Genomic DNA, 21,119 nt, shown 5'->3' with positions numbered 1-21,119 from the left:
TGTGACCTTATCCTTTTGTTTTGTATCTTTAGGTTTGGTGATAAAAATGCCAGTGTGAACGCTAAGCGAACCAGGACTAAATGTATCATTTTCTTTTTTGGTCCAGACCAAGAGAATCAAGAGAACCGAACTACAAGTGTAAACACACTAAAACTTCTGGGCACACAAAGTGAACCGGGGGCGGGGGGATATTCACCCTTCAGTTGTGGTTTATTTGTGCATTGGTGAACATTGAGGGTGTAACATAATTAGCTCATAATGGGAGAGCATGTGATTTTCGGTCAGGGTTTGACAATTCAGTGTGCTAGGTCTATATTATAAGAAAAACATTTGCCATTTTAGGCAAGCCATATCCAAACTTATTAGGCTATAAAGATCTCTGGAAAAATGTATACTAAATGGTGAATCATTCAGTGATTAAATATTTCTGAATATTGACTGTTGTCCTTTGCAACACGTTATAACTGACCGCTCAATCCTGCATAGCTGTATAGATGTGAGGCAGATTAAAACTAGCGTTGACATCAGAGTATGAAATGAACTTTTTTGCCCACCAGCCACAGCCCCTTTGTGTCTAACAACATTTCTTACAGGTCGCCCGCCACAGTGGCGGGTGAATGAGCAAAATTACTGCGCAACTGCGTATTAAATACCTGCATTTAACTGGTTCTTATTTCATACCCTGGTTGACATTAAACACATTTGTCACAGAGAAGTTCCTTTTAAAAGTGGATTCAGTAATTTGTGGCTTATTTAAATTTTTTTACACATTAACAAATGAATTGTGTTTTTGTGAAGAGTGATCTGAATGGTGTACACTCACATGAGATAAAGACTGGTGCGGGTCACCCCTTCAGTGTGTTTCGCCATGTTGAAATGACATAGTCTGCTGTGTTTCACTAAACATTGAAGAAGAAAATCCTTGTGCTCATTGGCTGCCGCCTATGTAGATACGCATGTCTATGCTTAGTGCAGTGATGTTTGGTGATGCAAAAGAACACAATGGAGCATACTTATTATCATGCTTTAGAAGCAGAGGTAACAGGAGATTCAGTCGCTGTACTGCCGAAGAAGCGAAAAATGTCCGAAGTAAGAAGACAGAAAGACCGGCAAAGGCAAAAAACTAGAGTAAACATCAGTACGGCATACACAAGGTGGAAAGATTTGATGACGGTGAAAAACATGAGTAGTGATGCTGATGTTGCTTCTTTTTTGTTGGACAGGTTAGACATTATTAATTGTTTAGACCGCTCTCTAAAATAGTATCAGTGGAATTTACAGAAAACTCATACAAGTTTCCCTCGAACTTTTTAAAATTACGTGTGTAGTCAACATATGTTAGTAATGGACAGTTTTCAGCTGTATTTACAAACGCAACCGGAAAGCAATGTGTAATTTTATTTTATTTATCACATCTACAGTAATGGCAGCCCATCTACCTCCACCTCTATGAAATGGCATATGGCTTAATTCGTTTAGAAGCTTGGCACAGCGATTGTTGTGGATTTTGAGTCAACCATGACGTTGGTTTGCTTGGAAACAGTATTCAAATACAGTATTCATAGGCATGCTAAATTTGATCATCAAAAACAATTCTAATCTTTCCTTTACCATAGCATTCTGTATCGCTAGATAATTGAGGTTTATTTCACGCTAATCTAATAAAGGTCTTTTATAATAATAAATTGTCTTTAGAAATAACGTGAAACGTAGACAGTCTCCAAAGATTATTGATATGAGGGACAATAATAATCTGTCCTTAACTGTAGAAGCCTGTTTGCTTGAATTCTGACGTTTGTTTTTAGGCAAAGCAATTATATTGTAGTAGTAATGAATAACTTCAGATATTAACTCAAACTCCGACATTTTCCAGATGCAAATGATATTCCAAAGCTGGCGGGAGCAGCAGAGACAGTCATGCTTATCCACATCGATAGATGGCAGTACAGCATCTAACACCACTGCCGTGTATGTACTTAAAGTACATGAAGAAGAGCAATGCTAATGCTAGCTAGAGAACTACTGAATGCCCCTTTAAACACAAGCTGCATCTGAAATCGCATAAGGTCAGAGTATGTACTGCATTTGATGGACTCATTTCTCAGCTGGTAAAAAAGTATGTTCTTTTGGTATGCATGCGAGTAGTATGAATTGATTCCAGACATACTTCATCCGGGAGTGTGGGCATTGTCTCATGACCTGACTATATGACATAATAACAACAACCGTGGAAATAGTCTACTGTGGTTTTGTTAAACAAGCACCATTTAAGCATAATGAGCAGTTTTCTCAGTATCTATATCACTTACAGTTGAATAGAGCCACCATCGGATGCGGCTGCAGTTATGAACTTGAGCCATATTAACAGTTAGCACTCGTGCTTCTAACATGTTGAGCTGTGGTACTCATGTCAGTGATGCAGATTTTAGGCCGGCCTACCATGTGTCCCGATCCCATTCTCCCCTATCTACCCCGAATAAGTTCCTGTCTCACCTTCACAATGTAAATCTTATGAAGAGGCAAAAGCAAAAAAATGAATTGAAAAATGTTAAAAAGTCCCTTAATAATCAAACCCTAAAATGGGGACCAGTGGCAATAATTAAAAATTGTAGAAATCCTTATCTTGGTACAGAAACCATTGTGAAACCATCTGTGAGAGATCCTCTCTAAATTTGGCGCAACACTAGCCGATTTTTACAGTGATTTTTAGGTGTGAGTTTTATTTACATATTCGCCAGCCAGGCGGAGGGAGAAGAAGCGCGCTTTAGCGTCTGCCAATGGGAGGTCGTTAATCTCTTAATCGTCGGGACTCCCTGCTCAGTTCATTTTTACAGCTATGGGAAAAAAGAATCCGACATGACAGAAAAAAATGCTTCTGTCACTCTTGTGTTCTCGTCAAGTGACCAATGAGCTGCTTCTTTTACTGAAGAACTGACAAGTCAAGCTGATCTGAATGTTTTCATTGCACTCGGCTGCATATAATCACAAACGCTGATTATAATACATAGCGTTTCTGTCACCGAGCATTTTTCCTGCATTTTTCTCCTTCACTAAAATCACTAATGAAATCAGAAAACAGAGGAACAACAATCTGTTTATATTTAGAATAATTTCTTTGCTCATTGAAACCTGCATATGAACATAACGTTCTACGGCAAGCCTTCTCTGACTGAAGAGAGAGATCTCATCCAAACAATCTGCATGTGTGACACCATTGGCCAAAGTCGAGTTGTTTAGAGCCTTGCTAGTGTGACGGCAACTTAATATAGCTTCTAAGGTCTGTGCATCCATGTGTGTGCTTGTTTCTCTTGGTCTCTTTAAAACTGGACAACTGAGCGTCTGCCCTGAAGTGAGTTGTTACGTAAGAGTGCTTTGTGACAGCTATCAAGACTGATGTGTTTTATTTTCTCATACACACACACTTTTATATACAGAACGCTAAGGTGAACCGTGTGAAGAAGGGAACATGCCCTCTGGGATCTGTCAGTGTCTTTGAAATATGATGTGATAAACTGACTCTTTGCCTAGGCCCCTCAGCAGGACGTATGAGAGGTTCATGACCAGATCAGTTTTATTCTCTTTAAATCTCTACATAGGCAGTCATCTACTTGCCCCCCCCCCGCTTGGCAGGAGTGAGTAATGATTCGCTTATAAGCCGCCTCCTCCGCTCTTGTTTCTCTTGCCTTTCCCCTCCCTTCTGTGCTGCCTTGTTTTCCAACTCAGTAGTGTTCGATCAGTAGTGTTGGGGTGACCAGTGAGCAGAGAGCATGCAAACGTGCTCTGGGAGATGTGGAGAGGACAAAGTCTGAGCTGCGTTTCAATTCTGGCTCTTACTGCACCATCCTGCACTATTATCTCCTCTGCCATGTGGCTATTTGACTGGATCGTCTCGCTCAACACAGCCGTGGTTAAAATTGCCAGTGGTCTAAGGTGCAAGTGAGTGTCTCTGTGTGTGTGTGTGTGTGTGTGTGTGCGCGCGTGCGGACAACAAGTGGAAGCTGAGGTGGGACTGCTGACTTATTGATGTTTGATTCATTTTTAATCAGGCCACTGATGCGTTCTTCAGGGTGCACGTTAGATCAGTCCTTGTGGAGTGTCTGAAGCCAACAAGAGATATGCGTTTGCCCTGAGGAGTTGGTTCTGCAGGACAAAAAGAGATTTGTTGTCCTGTAAAGACCCCTCACTGCTGGTGTGATGCATGCATGCTTAGATGCAAGAAAAGACAAACTTCTCAACATTATTGACTGCCCTTTTCCATCATGCATCCTGCAGAGGTGGGACTCGACCTTTGTTGGTCCTGTATAGACTCCTCCCGCGTGGTGTGATGCATGCATGAGGTGAATGCATGTGTGTTTGCTGAGTTGGGAAGTTCATCCCCCCAGTGTATATTCCCTGCCCATCACTGTATGAAACTCCCGGTGCAGTGCTGGAAGACTAAACGGCTGTTATCGCAGTTCTAGCTGCATTGTTTTTGTCTAGCTGTGCGGGTACTCATTATGTAAGATGTATCGTCCATGATTGCAGCACAGTGGGTCTGGAGGACTGCGGATTGAGTATGTAGCTCTCTGCACCGGCTGCGTGAAACCAAATCAGGTCACAGGGTAGTGTTGTCACGGTACCAAAATTTCAGTAGTCGGGACCGATACCGGTTCTTGATACCAATTTCGATACCACAGCAAAAATATGCTAGTATTATAATGTGCTATTGAACACACCAGTTTAGTTATTTTTAATTTAATAATTATTTTAATAGTTATAGTTTATTATTATTTTCCAGAACTTTTTTAAAAGTTTAATTTAATTTCATCATCAAAATGGTGTCTAATTAATTAATTGTTAAAACTTTTAACAAGTGAAAATTTTCAACATGTCATTGGATTAAAAAAATATATATTTTTGCCAAACTTTTGTTCAACAGTCTTGCTTGTGATATTTTGATGAATTATTATTATTATTATTATTATTATTACAGTGAATATTACATTTTACTATACAGTTATAATATATTTTTATTCAATTTCAGGCATCTAGATTTTATTTTGAATCGTGCTTTAATTATGGCGTGTGGTTTTTGCCGCAAGTTTCACTTTTCCGGATAAACAGTTTATCACGGCCCAGTGTGATCATTGAAGACTTAAGTCACGTCTGAAATCTCATCTCTTTACACTGGCCTTTGAGTCTGACAAATGAAATGTAGGACACCGTTTTGGACTGTTTGTATTTAGACTACTGGTGTTTCTGTATGTGGTTACTTTGAAATGTTAATGTTTTAAATTGTATTACTGTGAAGCACTTTGGTCAACTCTGTTGTTTTAAATGCGATATAAATAAAGCTGAGCCGAGATTAAAGCGCAAGTGCTGTGATTTTAATTATATAAATATATATTTTACATGTGCTGCATGGTTCACAATGGATAAGTGCTCTGCTCTCATCTGATACAAAGTAAATTATTCTTAATGTCTGTGGAGTTTATAGTGGATGAGCGGTCAGATTTATTTAGGTACGCAGCTCATCCACGGTAAGATTGCAGCCTTTAGCGGTTTAATAAATCACACTAGGGCATGTCACGATTTTAATTTGATTAATTGTCCATTTCAGTGTACAAGGAGTAACAGAGCACACGTTTAAATAAGCCTGTGAGCATTTTAAAGCTGTCGTGTGTCAGTCATACTACGCGCTGGTATTGGATAGAGTCGGTGCTTGGTACTGCAGAAACACTGATATCGTTACATCTTTTTTTTTTTAGTATCGACTTGGTACCATAGTATCGGTACTTTTGACAACACTATCACAGAATTCTAAGCAGCTGAGCACCATGCAGATGCTGCACTGGTCTGTTTTGCAGCAGCAGGGTGGTTCCTGTCTTGAGTTATTTGATCGATAAACTAAAGATATGTCAAATCTTTAAAAGTTTTTAAAAGCATTTCTGACAACAACAGAGTAATTATTATTTAGTATTGTTCTGTAATTATCATAGAGGCTTTGGGGTGTCTTGTGCCAGTAAGCAACCACCCTGAACACCCAACAGCCTTCCATTAGAATTTGTAAGAATATTATGAGATGTCAAATTCGAGACTTGTTCACCATACGCTTGTCACATACGCTTTCTCTCTTTCAAAACCCTCATATTTCTTTCTTGGCACACAAAACATATTTATCAATTATAATTATGGTCACATGGTCAAACAAATTTATGCTTTGGTTTAGGTATTGGGTTTGGGTTATGTGTTAAAATTACGATATATCTCACGATCGCGCGTTCTGAACCTGAAAGGTTCGCTTTCCTTGTCGTACAGAAAAGGACATTTTTACAATACTATCATGGTTAGGTTAAGGGTCTGGGTAAAGTGTTACACTTCTTTGTCAGGTTTACCTTTGCACAGACTTTTTTTTTTTTTTAACAAGGGAGAAACGAAACATCAGGGTCTACACTAGTGAAGCGAATGTGATTGGTTGATGTATAAGTTGTACGTTTTTGTATGAACAAACTTGCACAATTTCTTAAGAATTTGCCACCTCATGAGAATTCGTAAGAATAGTACGAGATCGGGTTTGAAAAACACAACAACAACTCGCTACCAATCGATCAGAAGACCTTAGCAACCACAACAACCACCCACAATGTCCAACTATGCTTATGGTGAGTTTTGCACGTACAAGAACCACTCAAATTTTCTTCTAAAATTTTTAAAATATAGTAGTAGTCACTCTTTTAGAACTTTCAGTATACCGATATAAAACTTAAGAGCCATTCACGCAGGTTGTGTTCTTGCTTTCAAAAACAGCTAGACAGAGCACAGGGGTCTCAAAGTTGAAGTACTTTTAACTTGACACAGCATCTAAAAATGCAATGCTTAAGGTGAAAAACGCTGACAAAAACAACAAGACTTGATACAAAGAATGACACATTTACTGTAAATTTAGATACATTTAAATAGACCAACAATTAAAAGATTTTTCAGATGGAATACAAGAACATTTCCTGTGTAAATGGCCCCTTTGAGTCATGAAATGCATACACTCCTGTGAAATGCACACATACTGTACATACACTAATCAGAAGAGACTGATGTTCTGTCATCATGCTCTCTGATAACCTCTCTCTCTCTGGTTGGCACCGATTGCATAACAGATCAGTTTTAATCTAGTAGGACTGGTGATGCTTGAAGTAAAGGGCAGCTCTCTGTCAGCAAGCTAATTCAGCAGCATCAGTCTTAATATGTCACCCTATTCTGAAACAAAAGCTTTACTTGTTCAGCATACTGCAGAGTGGCACAGACAGAATACAGTAGAGTAAGCTGTTCTTTCTTTGGTTATGCATTGCAGTAAGAAGTTATACTGTATGAGCAGGGCTCAACAGTAAGGATTTTTCTTGCTGGCCCGGACGGGCCAGTTGTTCAGATTTTTACTTGCCGTGCTGACATTTTCCCTGGCCCCACCAAAAAAAATGATACATTATATTTTTAGCAATATATTTTTATATAAAGTTGTTTTTGCATATCGATAACTTGAAATTATACAGCAATAATGTAACTTAATGACTTCATGTATATATCATATGCACTTTTGCTGGAAAGCTTTTGCTACAAAATATTATTTATTGGTTTTTATTCTTAAATGAATGTTTATATTCTATATTATTCTTAATGATGTTTATAAGACTACAACAAGACAATCTCGCAATTTCGATTAAAAACAAGTCTGTTAGCCAGCTAGATAATGTTACCTTGGTGTCAATTTTAATTGTCTGAAAATAACAATGTGGCTATTATCCATGTTTGAAATTAGCCAAGGCCATTCTTACATTGAAAAAGAGTTTTTGTTTGCACCAGAGAATAAAATTTCTTGTTCTAGTGCTTGTATTTTCTGCATGTGTTTGAATAGAAGTGAATGTAGCACAAAGTGTAGTGCCACCGCACATTTAGGCATGATGCGCAGCCATTTTTTGTTTTGTTTTTTGTTAGAAGATATAGTCCCAGACATGTAAACTTTTAATAGGATTTGACAAGGTTAAAAGGTTGCCTCCTATGGGTATAACGGTGAGGTGAGGTGAACAGGTGTTTCACATTATGGCTGTTTCTATATTGTGTATTTTAGCACGGCTGGTATGCAGTATTAGCCAATCAGCATTTATGAGTGTAACTATCTGTTTTATAATGTATCATGACAGTCTGATATATTTTCTCAAACATAATATAAAGAGTGCTTAGGGCCTGTCTTGAAATCATATTTAAAGATTTAATATGTGGCCAGTGGCAAACCGATTATGTGCTTAAGTGTACGTGGTATTAGTTGGTTAATAAACTGTGAATGCTGATCTGCCTGTTTTGCAGTGGAACAACATGAAGAAATGTGGTTGAGTTTCATAATAGCAGGTTATGAAAAGAATTATCAAAGCAACTGTGTGACCTAAATTTGTTTGCCTTTTTAATTGCTGTATGCAGTTTAGTGCTTTTCCTCATTGCTAAGCTGTAATAAGAAAATAGATAATTTTCAAACCCACCTATGTTTTGATTGCACAAATAAGTATAACCAACTTTTAGGTCTCACAACGAAGAAAGTAGATAAGTGAAGTCTTGCTGTTTTGAAGGCCATGGAGCTGCCTTTGAAACATTGATGAAGTTGTTAGGAGATCTGGAAAAAGGTAGACTTTGGCAAAGATCTGAATCTTCCTGGTGTTGTTCCAGAAGTTTTAGGAACTGTCAAATGTAGGTTTAGAAATGTTGCTTCAGAAATAGAAGAATGCCCTAATAAAATGTAAAAAAAAAAAAAAAAAAAATGGTGCAACTCAAGACACTTCTAAAGTCATGCTGTCCTACCAAATTGAGTAACCTGACAAGAAGGATTTGTCAGAACCAGTTGCCAGCTACAACACTGCCAGAGCTCTTTGCCTCCTATAGAAGAATCATATAAACACTAGGGATGTGCAGAACGACTAATTTCATTGACATTTAAACATACGTTTTGGATTCAACTAGTCGATTAGTCTTAAAAGAAACCCTCAGAAAACAGTAAAAAAAAAAAAAAACGTTTATGCGACCCATTTAAAATACTTAATCTATTCCAATAGCCAAATTCGACACTAAATTCCACTGAAAAAGGACATTTATCTGTGACGTGCTTGCCTTAATTTATGATCATTGTACATTAAATATAGAACATGACAAGCATTCACTCAATCAACGTTAGTGAGTACAGGCATATTTATTGAAAACAATTGAATGAATAGTGCAGGACCAATAGAAACCCCAATAGCCCGTTCTAAATGGAATTCCCCAAGTAAAAGTTACTTAACATAACATTTTTTTAAAATAATTAACAGGTAAGCCTAATCTATGGGAGAAAAAATGTGCTGAAAAGTAGCACTTATTTCATGTTTTTTAGTAAAAATAATAAAAAAATATAATGGCATACCTTGCCTAAAATAGTAATTTTCTTTGGCTGCTTACTCGGAGCATTGTTTTATTTATTTATTTATATATTTTTTGGATTTTTTGGAATGCCCTATTCCCAATGTGCTTTTAAGTCCTTGTGGTTGCGTAGTGATTCGCCTCAGTCCGGGTGGTGGAGGATGAATCCTAGTTGTCTCCGCGTCTGAGATCGTCAACCCGCGCATCTTGTCACGTGGCTTGTTGAGCGCGTTGCCACGGAGACATAGCGCGTGTGGAGGCTTCACGCCATCCACCGCGGCAACCACGCTCAACTCACCACGCGCCCCACCGAGAACGAACCACATTATTGCGATCACGAGGAGGTTACCCCATGTGACTCTACCCTCCCTAGCAACCGGGCCAATTTGTTTGCTTAGGAGACCTGGCTGGAGTCACTCAGCACGCCCTGGGATTCGAACTAGCGAACTCCAGGGGTGGTAGCCAGCGTCTTTACAACTGAGCTACCCAGGTCCCCGGAGCATTGATTTTTGATGAGCAAAATTAACATGTCAACATGGTCCGGTGAAAGACGTGACCTGACTCACTTGAGACGATTAAAAAAAACGCTTTGCGGGAAAATAACTTGCAAGCATGCACAGATTTAAAGAAGACTCAAATATGAAAATATCCACAGAGACATGCAAGCCAACTTTTTGGAAATCCGCTTTTTGCACCACCACCAAAGTAATTTCCATAGCTACTTTGCTCATCTTGCAAGAGGACATTTTCCTGCGCAAGCCGCGAGTGAGAGGGGGAAGAAGCATGCATGGCATGAGGTGAAGTGTCCAGGAACCTGTTTGGAAACAGTGATTTTTATTTAATTTTTTTTTTTTTTTGCAATTCCATTTGGTGCTGCTAGTGGTGCAGAAAGTACACACCTCACCTTTTGTTATACTTTTGAATTTGCCAGATGTAATGGGATGACTTAACATTTTCTTCCAAAATGTTTTGTGTTCTGATGAGAATTAGAGAAGATGGAGTAGTTGGGCTCTTGGGTCTAAAAGCAAACTTGGCCCAAACCAAATTGTCAAGCATTGTCAAGCATGATGGGGGCAGCACTGTGCTCTCCTTTATATTAGGAGGAATTGGAAAGCTTGTTGCCTTCAAGGGCCAAATGGATGGAGCCAAATACAGGTAAATCCTTGAGGAGAACCTGTTCAGTTAGCCAGAGATCTGCATTTAGGGAAAATATTTTATTTTCAACAGGACAGTATGGCTTTGCAAAGGCAAAATGCAGTAACTATTTTAACCCTCCAATGGTCTTCATAAATGAGCCCTACCTCTGGTCCTCCCAGTCTGTTTTGATCGGAAAGAGCAAAAGTGTAACTTTTTGTTTTTGTGGGGTTTTTTTTGTTTTGTTTTTTTATGATAATGATGCCATTTCTTCTTCCCTGAAGTAATAACAATAAAATTATGCACATCTTTTGGGATTTTATGCTATTTTGATCTTATTTACATGTAAATTTCTCCATTAATTTGCATATGCAAATTTATGAAACTTTAGTACTATAAACATACACTTTGTTGAAGTTGAAACGTGGAAAAAATATGAGAATGTGACATTGGAGGCAGATTGGTGCTATGTGGTGAACAAAATATAAATAACATGACTTGAAAATCGTGTCGTGGCAATTATAGCCAGTAGATGGCTGCAGTGTTCTATGCAGCCACCTACTGTGTAGTCTGATTGGTTGTTGTAACATTATTTTATATTAAAAAAATATAAGATATATTATAACGTATAAGTTATGCATTTGGATATACATTTAGACATTATCAAACTATTGTCAAATTTTAGCATTTTAAATTTGATTTGAAGTGTCAGTTTTTGCTGTTGACAGAAATGAACTGCAAAATTGTGAAAATGTCAGAGTAAACATTATGCAATTTCCAACTTTCGTTAGTCAAAATGTATTTTGCAAATATTTTCAAGTCAGTGAGTTGAACAGCAATAATGAACAACAATAAAAACAGTAAGAATAGTAAAGAAAGATGCAATGTCTTTATGCATTCATGCAACCGTGGCAGTGTGTAGTTATGAAGGCATGTACCTTGCAGATGGATTTTTTGATTATTTTTTGTTATTTATTTTTTTTTGCTCAACATTCTGGTTTTAATGTCTCTTGGGAGACAGTCCCCAAACCTTTATTCCTGTGTGTCTTATGTTGTGTGTTCTGCCTCCTGGCTGTTATTGTATCACCCATTTATTTCTGTGTGTGTGTGTTGTTGTTGTCTCACCCCCTCATTTCTGAGTGTGTTTGTTTAGCATTGTGGCTGATTTATTGGTTTTATTGTAAAAAAAAAAAAAAAACCAATGCTCTGTGTTATGGTCTTTCACATTCATTTTCATTGGTTGGTCAATTTTGACCGCTAAGACAAAAAGTGTTGCTTTTTTTGTTACGACCACTTAGACATATCGAATCATGCCTAAATTGTTTTTGTATGTCCAGATGGCAAGTGGCGGAAACGTCACCAAGTCTCGACCACTCAGATAAAGGAAACCATTTTTATTAAATCAGCAAAAGTGATTCCGGTCAAAAATGACATTAGACCATTGGAGGGTTAAACAAGTTTACAGCTCAAATAAAACTCTAGTTTTAATAGAAGAATACATGTAAGTTCTGTCTTTTAAGCTCTCCAAAAATTGGCCCCATTCACTTCCATTAGAAGTGCCTCACTAATCTCAATTTATTTTTATTTATTTTTTTAGAAAAGGAGGGACTAGTAGAAATATATATCTTTTTTGTGTGTGGTAATCAACTCTATGCCACAAATGCTGTCAGTTGAGCTTAACGTGCATTAAATCTTGAATATTCCTTTAAAGGAATTATATCTTGCTTTATTTACATGATTTTTTATTTATTTAGTTTTTTAGTAGACAGAATTTAGAGGTTAAGAGAATTTCAGAATTAAGAAGTCTTCTTAATTTTACTTAATCTAAATAGCTTATTGTAACAATAATGGCTGCTTGACATTTTAAATAGGCCATGACATGCCTTTTATTTAAATATGTTCCTTGAGGTTCACTTATGGTATTAGTGAAGACATTTGTAAAAAATTATAATTTTCCACCCTCATTTTGACCCTGTGTTTTGATGCTGCTTCTCCTTTAAGACTTGACGGTAAACGGCCACTGTTATGATTGGCTCTCTGCTCTTGACTTAACTGCTCTTTCCTTGCCATCTCACTGCTCACCAATAATGTGCGGGGTACAGAAGTGAGAAGGTAAAGTAAGTGTTGATGTTTTGTGGATGATGTGGTCAGATACAATTGTCTACCATAGTGTGACATCACAATGTGGAGGAAGTAGAGAACGAGTCCTTTTGGTAGCTTGGTTCAACAAATGCATTAATTATTCTCAGTAATAATGTCATTTCAAAACAGGTGGAGCATTCACAAAGGCCAACGCTGAATAGAAATTAACAAACTCTCAATGTCTAATGAACTTTCAGCACATGTACACACACCTGTTTGCACAATAATGCTATCGTTTATGTAATTCATTGTGCTCCATTTCTGGACGTCTATCATAGCCGGACCATAACAATGGATAATATACGTAATCCCCACTCTTGACTTCTTGCCAATAAAGTGAAAAGGGCACACAAATTATTCCAAGCTTTTTCAAACAGATGTTCCTAAGTCAGTCCTTCTGTAGGCAGCCGATGGAAGAAGCAGCATCTGGGACTGGAGCGCTTTGAGAGTGGTTTCTGATCATAACATTGCTGTTTTAGGGGACTTTTACACGACAACGTTTTCATCTAAAAACGGAAAACTTTTTATGCGTTTTGGCTGTTCGTTTACACGACAACGGCGTTTTGGGGCCTGAAAACGCAAACTTTTGAAAACGGGTTACATGGGTACAGCGTTTTTAGTCGTTTTCGCGGATCCGTGTGAACGGGAATCGTTTTGACAACGTTGTCGTCTGAAACTTTTCAAAAGCGCAAAGGAAAAACGTTTCCGTTTTAGTGCATTGTTGTTGTGTAAACATACCCTTAGACAAAACTTTAGTTTAGTTAGGGATGTGATTTTTCTTGTTTCAAAGGGGGGCGTGACCAAAACAAATTGAGAACCACCGGATTAGTCCATATCAGCATCCTCCCACATATCTCCATCTTGTGGGAAGCCCTTGATGATTTTCTTTGAAATTACTAAGTGGAGAGAGAGTGTATAATGCTCTCTGGTTTAGTACCGGTCTTGACCTGTCTTCATATAAATGATAACACTTTTCACTGAAATGGTGCTGCTGGTGCTTGTGCCAAAGCAGGTGCTAACAGACTACAAACACATTACATGTTTTGTTGAAGGTGAAGTGTTTCATTTCTGCGCTAATAAGAAAAATAATGATACTCCCCCATCTTCCAATGTTCACATAACAAATAATTCCACCCCAGCCTCATACCATTGATTGAACCAGTGTTGCGATGTCACACTAGTCAGGATGCTCATACAAGCATAGCAATGTTTTAATGGGAACAGTGTCACTCTTTTCGGGGAATCAACCTAAAATTGGCTTACTTACAGTTGTCTCTTCATATTAAGCTAGAATAGTAGCAGGTATTTTAACGCTGTAAAAATCACACTTCAAAAACATGACCTTGAGTCTCCTCGCATATTTCAGTTTGATTACTGTAAAGCCAATAATTTTTCCCTTTTCTGAAAGCTGCTTTTGCTCTTCAAGTTTCTGGAGAGAGTGTAGAGCCACTCAAATAATGAATGGAGTTCTTTCATTTTAGATTTTGCTCAGTCAATTAGCTCTTATATAGCAGTGTACGTCTCGGAGGGATGTTAGAGATAAGAGTAATTGATTGCGCTGAGTGCTCTTTTACACACTGTCTCTCCCAGCCATGACTCAGTGCTGCTTACCTGCCAAAACTTATAAGGTTGTAAAGAGGCTTGTTTTGAGTGCAGAGACCTATCTGACGAGTAAATCAGTGTCCGTCAAACCCGCCTTCTTGTGAACTGGCTGCCTTTTCCTGCTGTAATTAGAGAGGGAGAGAGAGAGTGGATGGGATGAAAGAGAGTGTGACAGCCGAATGTACCGTGTTATGAAGGAGAAATGAGGAGGTGACAGTGTTTTTCACCTGCAATGCAGTGCTGGCTTTCCCTAGCCAATCGGAGCACATGGCTCTGAGGAAAGAGGCGGGCTGTTGTTGCTGACAGCAGCGGAGGAAAAGAGAGAGAGAGAGAGAGATAAAGGGAGTGAGTGAGTGAATGCTCCTCAGCATTCAGCCTCAGTGTGCATGTGTGTGTGCGCACTGATGTGGCCTTCCTCTGCCTCTGGTACATGGCTCTGTCTCTAGCCTACCAGCCCCGGTCACCTTCATTAGCACTGTCTCTCATGGGCATCCGAGCATCCTGTAGGTAAGAGACAAACTTGTACTTCTGTGTGTGTCCATTGTATTTCCTTACTGTGTGTTTTTGGGTATGTGCCGTGCCATGAGAATGAATAATTCAATTTGGGTATGTTCATGTAGATCTTGCTTGTGTTGAGTGAGAAATACCTGTTAAGAAGCTGTAAAGGCAACAAATATTTTATATACCTGTATTTACTGGTAGAAAAACTGTCTCAACTATATATATATATATTATTATTATTATTATTATTATTATTATTATTATTATATATATATATTTTTTTTTAACTACGTTATAGTGTTTCCTAATCGGTGCACACTGAAAGCAACGTAAAAAGTAGTATTTACCGAACCAAAACTGAACACAAACCAAATTTAAACTATTGCACCCAATGTTTAGTTATATCACACAAATATCAGTGTTGCAGATATGCATGAATCTCTCTGAGCTGATCCAACTCATCTTATCCTAGCAACACCAAGGTCATGGTTTTGTTTCTTAACAAACATACTAATGAAAATGTATACCTTGAAGTCAAGTTACTTAGGATAATCATCAGCCAAATGCATAAATTGAAATGTAGATGTAAATCTCAAAAGACATTCAAGCTTGTCTTTTAAGGTGCTACTAAGTGTAGGGTGGAGAAATTCTGGATGAAGTTTTTGGATTAAATCCAGCCTTTTTGGAAAGCCTGACTTGGATAAACTCTGACAGAAAGGGTTATGAAAGAAGTGAGCAAGATGTGTTGAATGCATGCTGTGCTTCAGGCTTCTGAATGGGAGCCCTACGATGTTGATGCTGCTCAGCCCCTTACCGTTTTTGCACCTTTCCCTTCATCTAGATTTGTAAGCGGTCAAGATGGACTCACCCTCACATGTACAATTCAATCAGTGCAGGATTTTTTAGTGTGTGATTCTGCTGCACTTCAATAGAAAACCACTATAAAGGTAGTGTTTGAAATTGGCAAGTTCCTCTACTGTGCACATCCTCCATGCAATCAGGAGTTTTTTTATCCAAGCCAAACCACAGGTGGGAGAGACCACACAGTTAATGAAATAGGTACTAAATGAGATTTAAACAACCTTCCTCTGCAATGCAGTCTGCATGCCCGTGAAAACAATGGTAGCACTGAGATTTTCAGATGTTTCTTGATGATAATGGAAGAGAGGAGATTGTTTTGATGCATGTGTGAGTTCTCTGACACAAGACAAGAGAATGTCAGACATGTTGTTGGTTTGTGTGGGTTGGAGAAGTTCTGAAGGCTGAGCTATGTACTAAGATTGAATTTAACCTTCTGTGTGCCAAATGTATCTCCCTCCTACTCAAAACGCTCATACACAGATGCACACAAACCCCTTGTTTTTCCCTTGCTGAATGTTATGAAGGACGTCTTGCATCAAGAGGCTGGAGAGGTGAAGTTTTGGTTTAGATAATAGCCCTTGCTTGTTGCTAAGGATTAATGCTTTTAATAGAATCCTCCCTCACTGAAAAATAACAAAATTAAAGAAGGAACTAAGGAAATGTGATTGACAGTCTGGACCGCATGATAAGGATATATCTTTCTGCAAACTCTGACCAATTTTTTGTGTAAAAAATCTTGCAAGCTTAGTCAAATTCAGGTTTGACTTGTTCTTTTTTGGAAATGCTACCAACCTGATACCTTTTAAACACTACTTTGTTTCCTGAACTTTTTGTGTGTGTGTCTGTGTATTTATTATGGGTGTAAATCGGCAGTTTCATCACGATACGATCTTGTATCGATTCTCTTCGATGTTTGCCAATACCTCAATGTCTGCAACGATACGATTTCGATTCAAGGGCCTGTGATCTATATTACGATATTATGTGCCTATTTTGCACAATTACATATATTGTATAAAAAAATGCATCCAAAATATAATTTTAATATTTTATTGAGCTCTCTGAAAAGTGCAAATCCAGTATCCACATTGGGACATGGACAACAAAATAAGATGCTTCAGTAAAAAAAATTAAAAAATGTATATATATAAAAAATAAAAAAAATAGTCATACAATCACATAAGTGATCATCAATCGTTTGATGACAGCTCATTGCCATGTGGAATGAGGTAAATACTACAGTGACAATTTGTCATCTCTACAACAGTCAAGCAAGTCTTTCAATCCAAAATATCCACGACAGGAGAGTATGTGCTATCCCTGTTTTTTCTTAGCTACAGCTTCCACGGTTGTATTGAAAAATTCTGTTACAGTTTACTCTGATAAGGGTGTTGATGTGAAAAGTCTTGTAATTGATGTGGGTGCAGAGCAGGTGTTTTCTCTTTACCTCATGAGCTCTGTTCAGAATATCGGGGCTCTTTAACCGTTTGACATGGTTTAATTTCTAAAGTGCTATAAAAGTGAAAATGCTCATGTAGAATTCAAAGAGCCATGATATTGAGGGAAGCCCGATTTAATCACTCATGTGAGCCCTGTTAACGTGCGCGCACAGATTTAGAGCTTATAAAGCAAGATGGATATCATGAGGTTGCTGCATCGCATGACGGAAATGAGTACGGATGTGGCTGGCATTAGAGCATTAAAAATAAAGGTGCGTCTTAAAAATATATGCATCGATCTTTACGCGTTTTATAGATGACATTGCATCGTTTGTTAATTAAACGATGCATAGATCCAGATCAATGGATCGTTACACCTAGTTTCATGGTATAAAAAGACGGTCATCAAACCGTTGACATTTATAATTCACGGTATTGCATTTGTGGTATTACTTAGATGTTTTTTTCTAAAATCCAATTAAAGGAATGAAAGTTTCCATTGTAAATATCAGTTAATTTAAGAGTCAATCAGCCATGTCTATGCCATGCCTAGCCTAAAATAGTCATTTTCTAGGCCACTTACTCAGAGCATTCATTTTTGATGAGCAAAATTAACACGTCAGTATGGTCTGGTGAAAGATGCATTATCCTGCATTTGAAAAAGCTAGCACGGTGGGATAATAACATGCAAGCATGCACGAATTTAAAGAAGTCTCAAATGGGAAAACGTACATAGCAACTTGCAAGCCAACTTTCCTGAAATCTGCTTCCCGCACCATCACCGTGTCCGAAGAGATTTCCAGAGATTCTTTGCTTGTCTTCTGAGAGGACATTTTCCTGCGAGCGCCACGAGTGAAAGAGGGAAGAAGCGTGCATGGCCTAAGGTGAAATGAAACTCTGTATATATCCGCTCCATACAGTTGAAGTCAGGAGTTTACATAAATATTAGCCAAATACATTTAAACTCAGTTTTTCACAATTCCTGACATTTAATCGTAGAAAACATTCCCTGTTTTAGGTCAGTTAGGATCACTATTTTTTTATTTTCATTTATTTATTTTTTTACCCCCTTTTCTCCCAATTTGGAATGCCCAATTCCCACTACTTAGTAGGTCCTCGTGGTGGTGCGCACAATTTACCAAGTGCCCCATTGAGCGCGAGAACCACTAATTGCAACCACGAGGAGGTTACCCCATGTGACTCTACCTTCCCTAGCAACCGGGTCAATTTGGTTGCTTAGGAGACTTGGCTGGAGTCACTCAGCACACCCTGGATTCGAACTTGTGACTCCAGGGGTGGTAGTCGGCGTCAATACTGAGCTACCCAGGCCCCTGATCACTACTTTATTTTAGGAATGTGAAATATCAGAATAATAGTAGAGAGAATTATTTCAGCTTTTATTTCATCACATTCCGAGTAGGTCAGAAGTTTACATACTCTTTGTTAGTATTTGGTAGCATTGCCTTTAAATTGTTTAACTTGGGTCAAACATTTTGGGTAGCCTTCCACAAGCTTCTCACAGCAAGTTGCTGGAATTTTGGCCCATTCCTCCAGACAGACAGAGGTTTGTAGACCTCCTTGCTCGCACACGCTTTTTCAGTTCTGCCCACAAATTTTTTTATCTGATTGATCAGGGCTATCAGGGCTTTGTAATGGCCACTTCAATACCTTGACTTTGTTGTCCTTAAGCCATTTTGCCACAACTTTGGAGGTATGCTTGAGGTCATTGTCCATTTGGAAGACCCATTTCGACCGAGCTTTAACTTCCTGGCTGATGTCTTGAGATATTGCTTCAATATATCCACATAATTTTCCTTCATGATGCCATCTATTTTGTGAGGTGCGCCAGTCCCTCCTGCAGCAAAGCACCCCCACAACATGATGGTGCCCCCCCCCATTCTTCATGGTTGGCATGGTGTTCTTCGGCTTGCAAGCCTCACCCTTTTAACAAAACGATGGTTATTATGGCCAAACAGTTCAATTTTTGTTTCATCAGACCAGAACACATTTCCCCAAAAAGTAAGATCTTTGTCCCCATGTGCACTTGCAAACTGTAGTCTGGCTTTTTTATGGCAGTTTTGGAACAGTGGCTTCTTCCTTGCTGAGCAGCCTTTCAGGTTATGTCGATATAGGACTCGTTTTACTGTGGATATGGATACTTGTCTACCTGTTTACTCCAGCACCTTCAAAAGGTCTTTTGCTGTTGTTCTGGGATTGATTTGCACTTCTTGCACCAGACTACGTTCATCTCTAGGAGACAGAATGCATCTCTCCTTCCTGAGTGGTTTGATGACTGCGTGGTCCCATGGTGTTTATACTTGCGTACTATTGTTTGTACAGATGAACGTGGTACCTTCAGGCATTTGGAAAGTGCTTCCAAGGATGAATTAGACTTGTGGAGGTCTTTTTTTTCTGAGGTCTTGGCTGATTTCTTTTGATTTTCTCATGATGTCAAGCAAAGAGGCACTGAGTTTGAAGGTAGGCCTTAAAATACATCCACAGGTACACCTCCAATTGACTCCAATTAGCCTATCAGAAGCTAATTGGCTAATTGCCTAAAGGCTTGACATCATTTTTTGTAATTTTCCAAGCTACTTAAAGGTTAACTTAGTGCATGTAAACTTCTGACCCAATGGAATTGTGATAGTCAATTAAAAGTGAAACATTTAATTGTCTAAAATTGTCTGTAAACAATTGTTGGAAAAATTACTCATGTCAACGACTTGCCAAAACTGTAGTTTGCTAATATGAAATCTGTGGAGTGGTTAAAAAATTAGTTTTAATGATTTCAACCTAAGTGTTTGTAAGCTTCTGACTTCAACTGTATATCTTCTTTTTTAATAATTGTATTAATAATTATACAGTATTTAAAATGTAACATTAACATGACAGTAATTTAAGTGCAGCCTTTGTAAAAAAAAAAAAATATAAAGCCAAACATAAATGTTTTAAAATGTTGAACAGTGGGGGCCTGGGTAGATCAGTGGTAAAAGACGCTGGCTACCACCCCTGGAGTTCGCTAGTTCGAATCCCAGGGTGTGCTGAGTGACTCCAGTCAGGTCTCCTAAGCAACCAAATTAGCCCGGTTTCTAGGGTGGGTAGAGTCACATGGGGTAACCTCCTCGTGATCACTATAATGTGGTTCGTTCTCGGTGGGGCGTGTGGTGAGTTGAGCGCGGATGGCGTGAAGCCTCCACATGCACTATGTCTCCGTGGCAACGCGCACAAGCCACGTGATAAGATGCGCGGGTTGATGGTCTCAGACACGGAGGCAACTGGGATTCATCCTCCGCCACCCGGATTGGGGCGAATCACTACGACACATCGATATATATATATATATACAGTGTGTGTGTGTGTGTGTGTGTATATATATATATATATATATATATATATATAGATATAGATATTAGTATATATAAGTGGGAGGTTGACTAATTGAAATAACTAGTCCCTTAGTTATCAAGTTAATTAGAGAGGCTAAACACTTCTGATGTTACTAATAACACTTTGTAAATGAAAATCAGTGTCATTATGCAGGCCCTCAGTGTTTCAGGATTTTCAATCCTGTTTACCAATAAAAATAGTACATCCTGTCCACTTCTGTAGACATCCACGAATTCGCTGCTTGCATTCCAATCTTCAGCTGAGAGCATTTCTTCAACATCAATGACCATCCATCATTTAGAGAGACTCAGCAGTACAATGAGGCTTTTACCCAGTTATAAATGATATGCTGATGATTGACCTTGTTTAATGGTGCTTTTAGACAGCTGTTCCATCGGGATTTGAAATTGGTGAGAATTTATCAGAAAGAAGTTATTGAGTTGGGCTATTGGGTCTTTGTGCCACTCATCTGAGTGCCTTTACCAGCTCATCATTGAGAGTTTTCAAAGCATAACTTTGTATTGATAAACGATAAGGCTAATATGTGCGTGAGCGTTTATGTAAATGCATGTGTGATAAATGTATGCATCTTGAATGTTTGTGAAAATTGTCATCACTTACCCTCATGTTGTTCCAGACTCG

At 38.4% G+C, this 21,119-nt stretch overlaps 1 protein-coding gene across 4 annotated transcripts in view; it reads left to right on the top strand.

Moving 5' to 3' along the window:
- LOC127428235 (SRSF protein kinase 1-like) overlaps positions 1-21,119 on the top strand; it is a 49,302-nt gene that overhangs the window by 2,757 nt on the left and 25,426 nt on the right. For 2 of the 4 annotated variants that reach the window (XM_051676444.1, XM_051676441.1), the window contains exon 1: positions 3,753-3,936. The exons of 1 other annotated variant lie outside the window; for it this stretch is intronic. In XM_051676444.1, the coding sequence (XP_051532404.1) occupies positions 3,788-3,936 (149 nt within the window). In that variant the 5' untranslated portion in view covers positions 3,753-3,787. Of the gene's footprint in view, positions 1-3,752; positions 3,937-14,651; positions 14,797-21,119 lie in introns of those variants that run through there. One more of the 4 variants, XM_051676442.1, reaches the window with a different exon arrangement.

Source organism: Myxocyprinus asiaticus, chromosome 37 (genome assembly GCF_019703515.2).
Source record: "Myxocyprinus asiaticus isolate MX2 ecotype Aquarium Trade chromosome 37, UBuf_Myxa_2, whole genome shotgun sequence".
NCBI lineage: Eukaryota > Metazoa > Chordata > Actinopteri > Cypriniformes > Catostomidae > Myxocyprinus > Myxocyprinus asiaticus.
The sequence above is the reverse complement of the archived record's forward strand: the minus strand, read 5'-3'. Positions and strand labels throughout refer to the sequence as shown.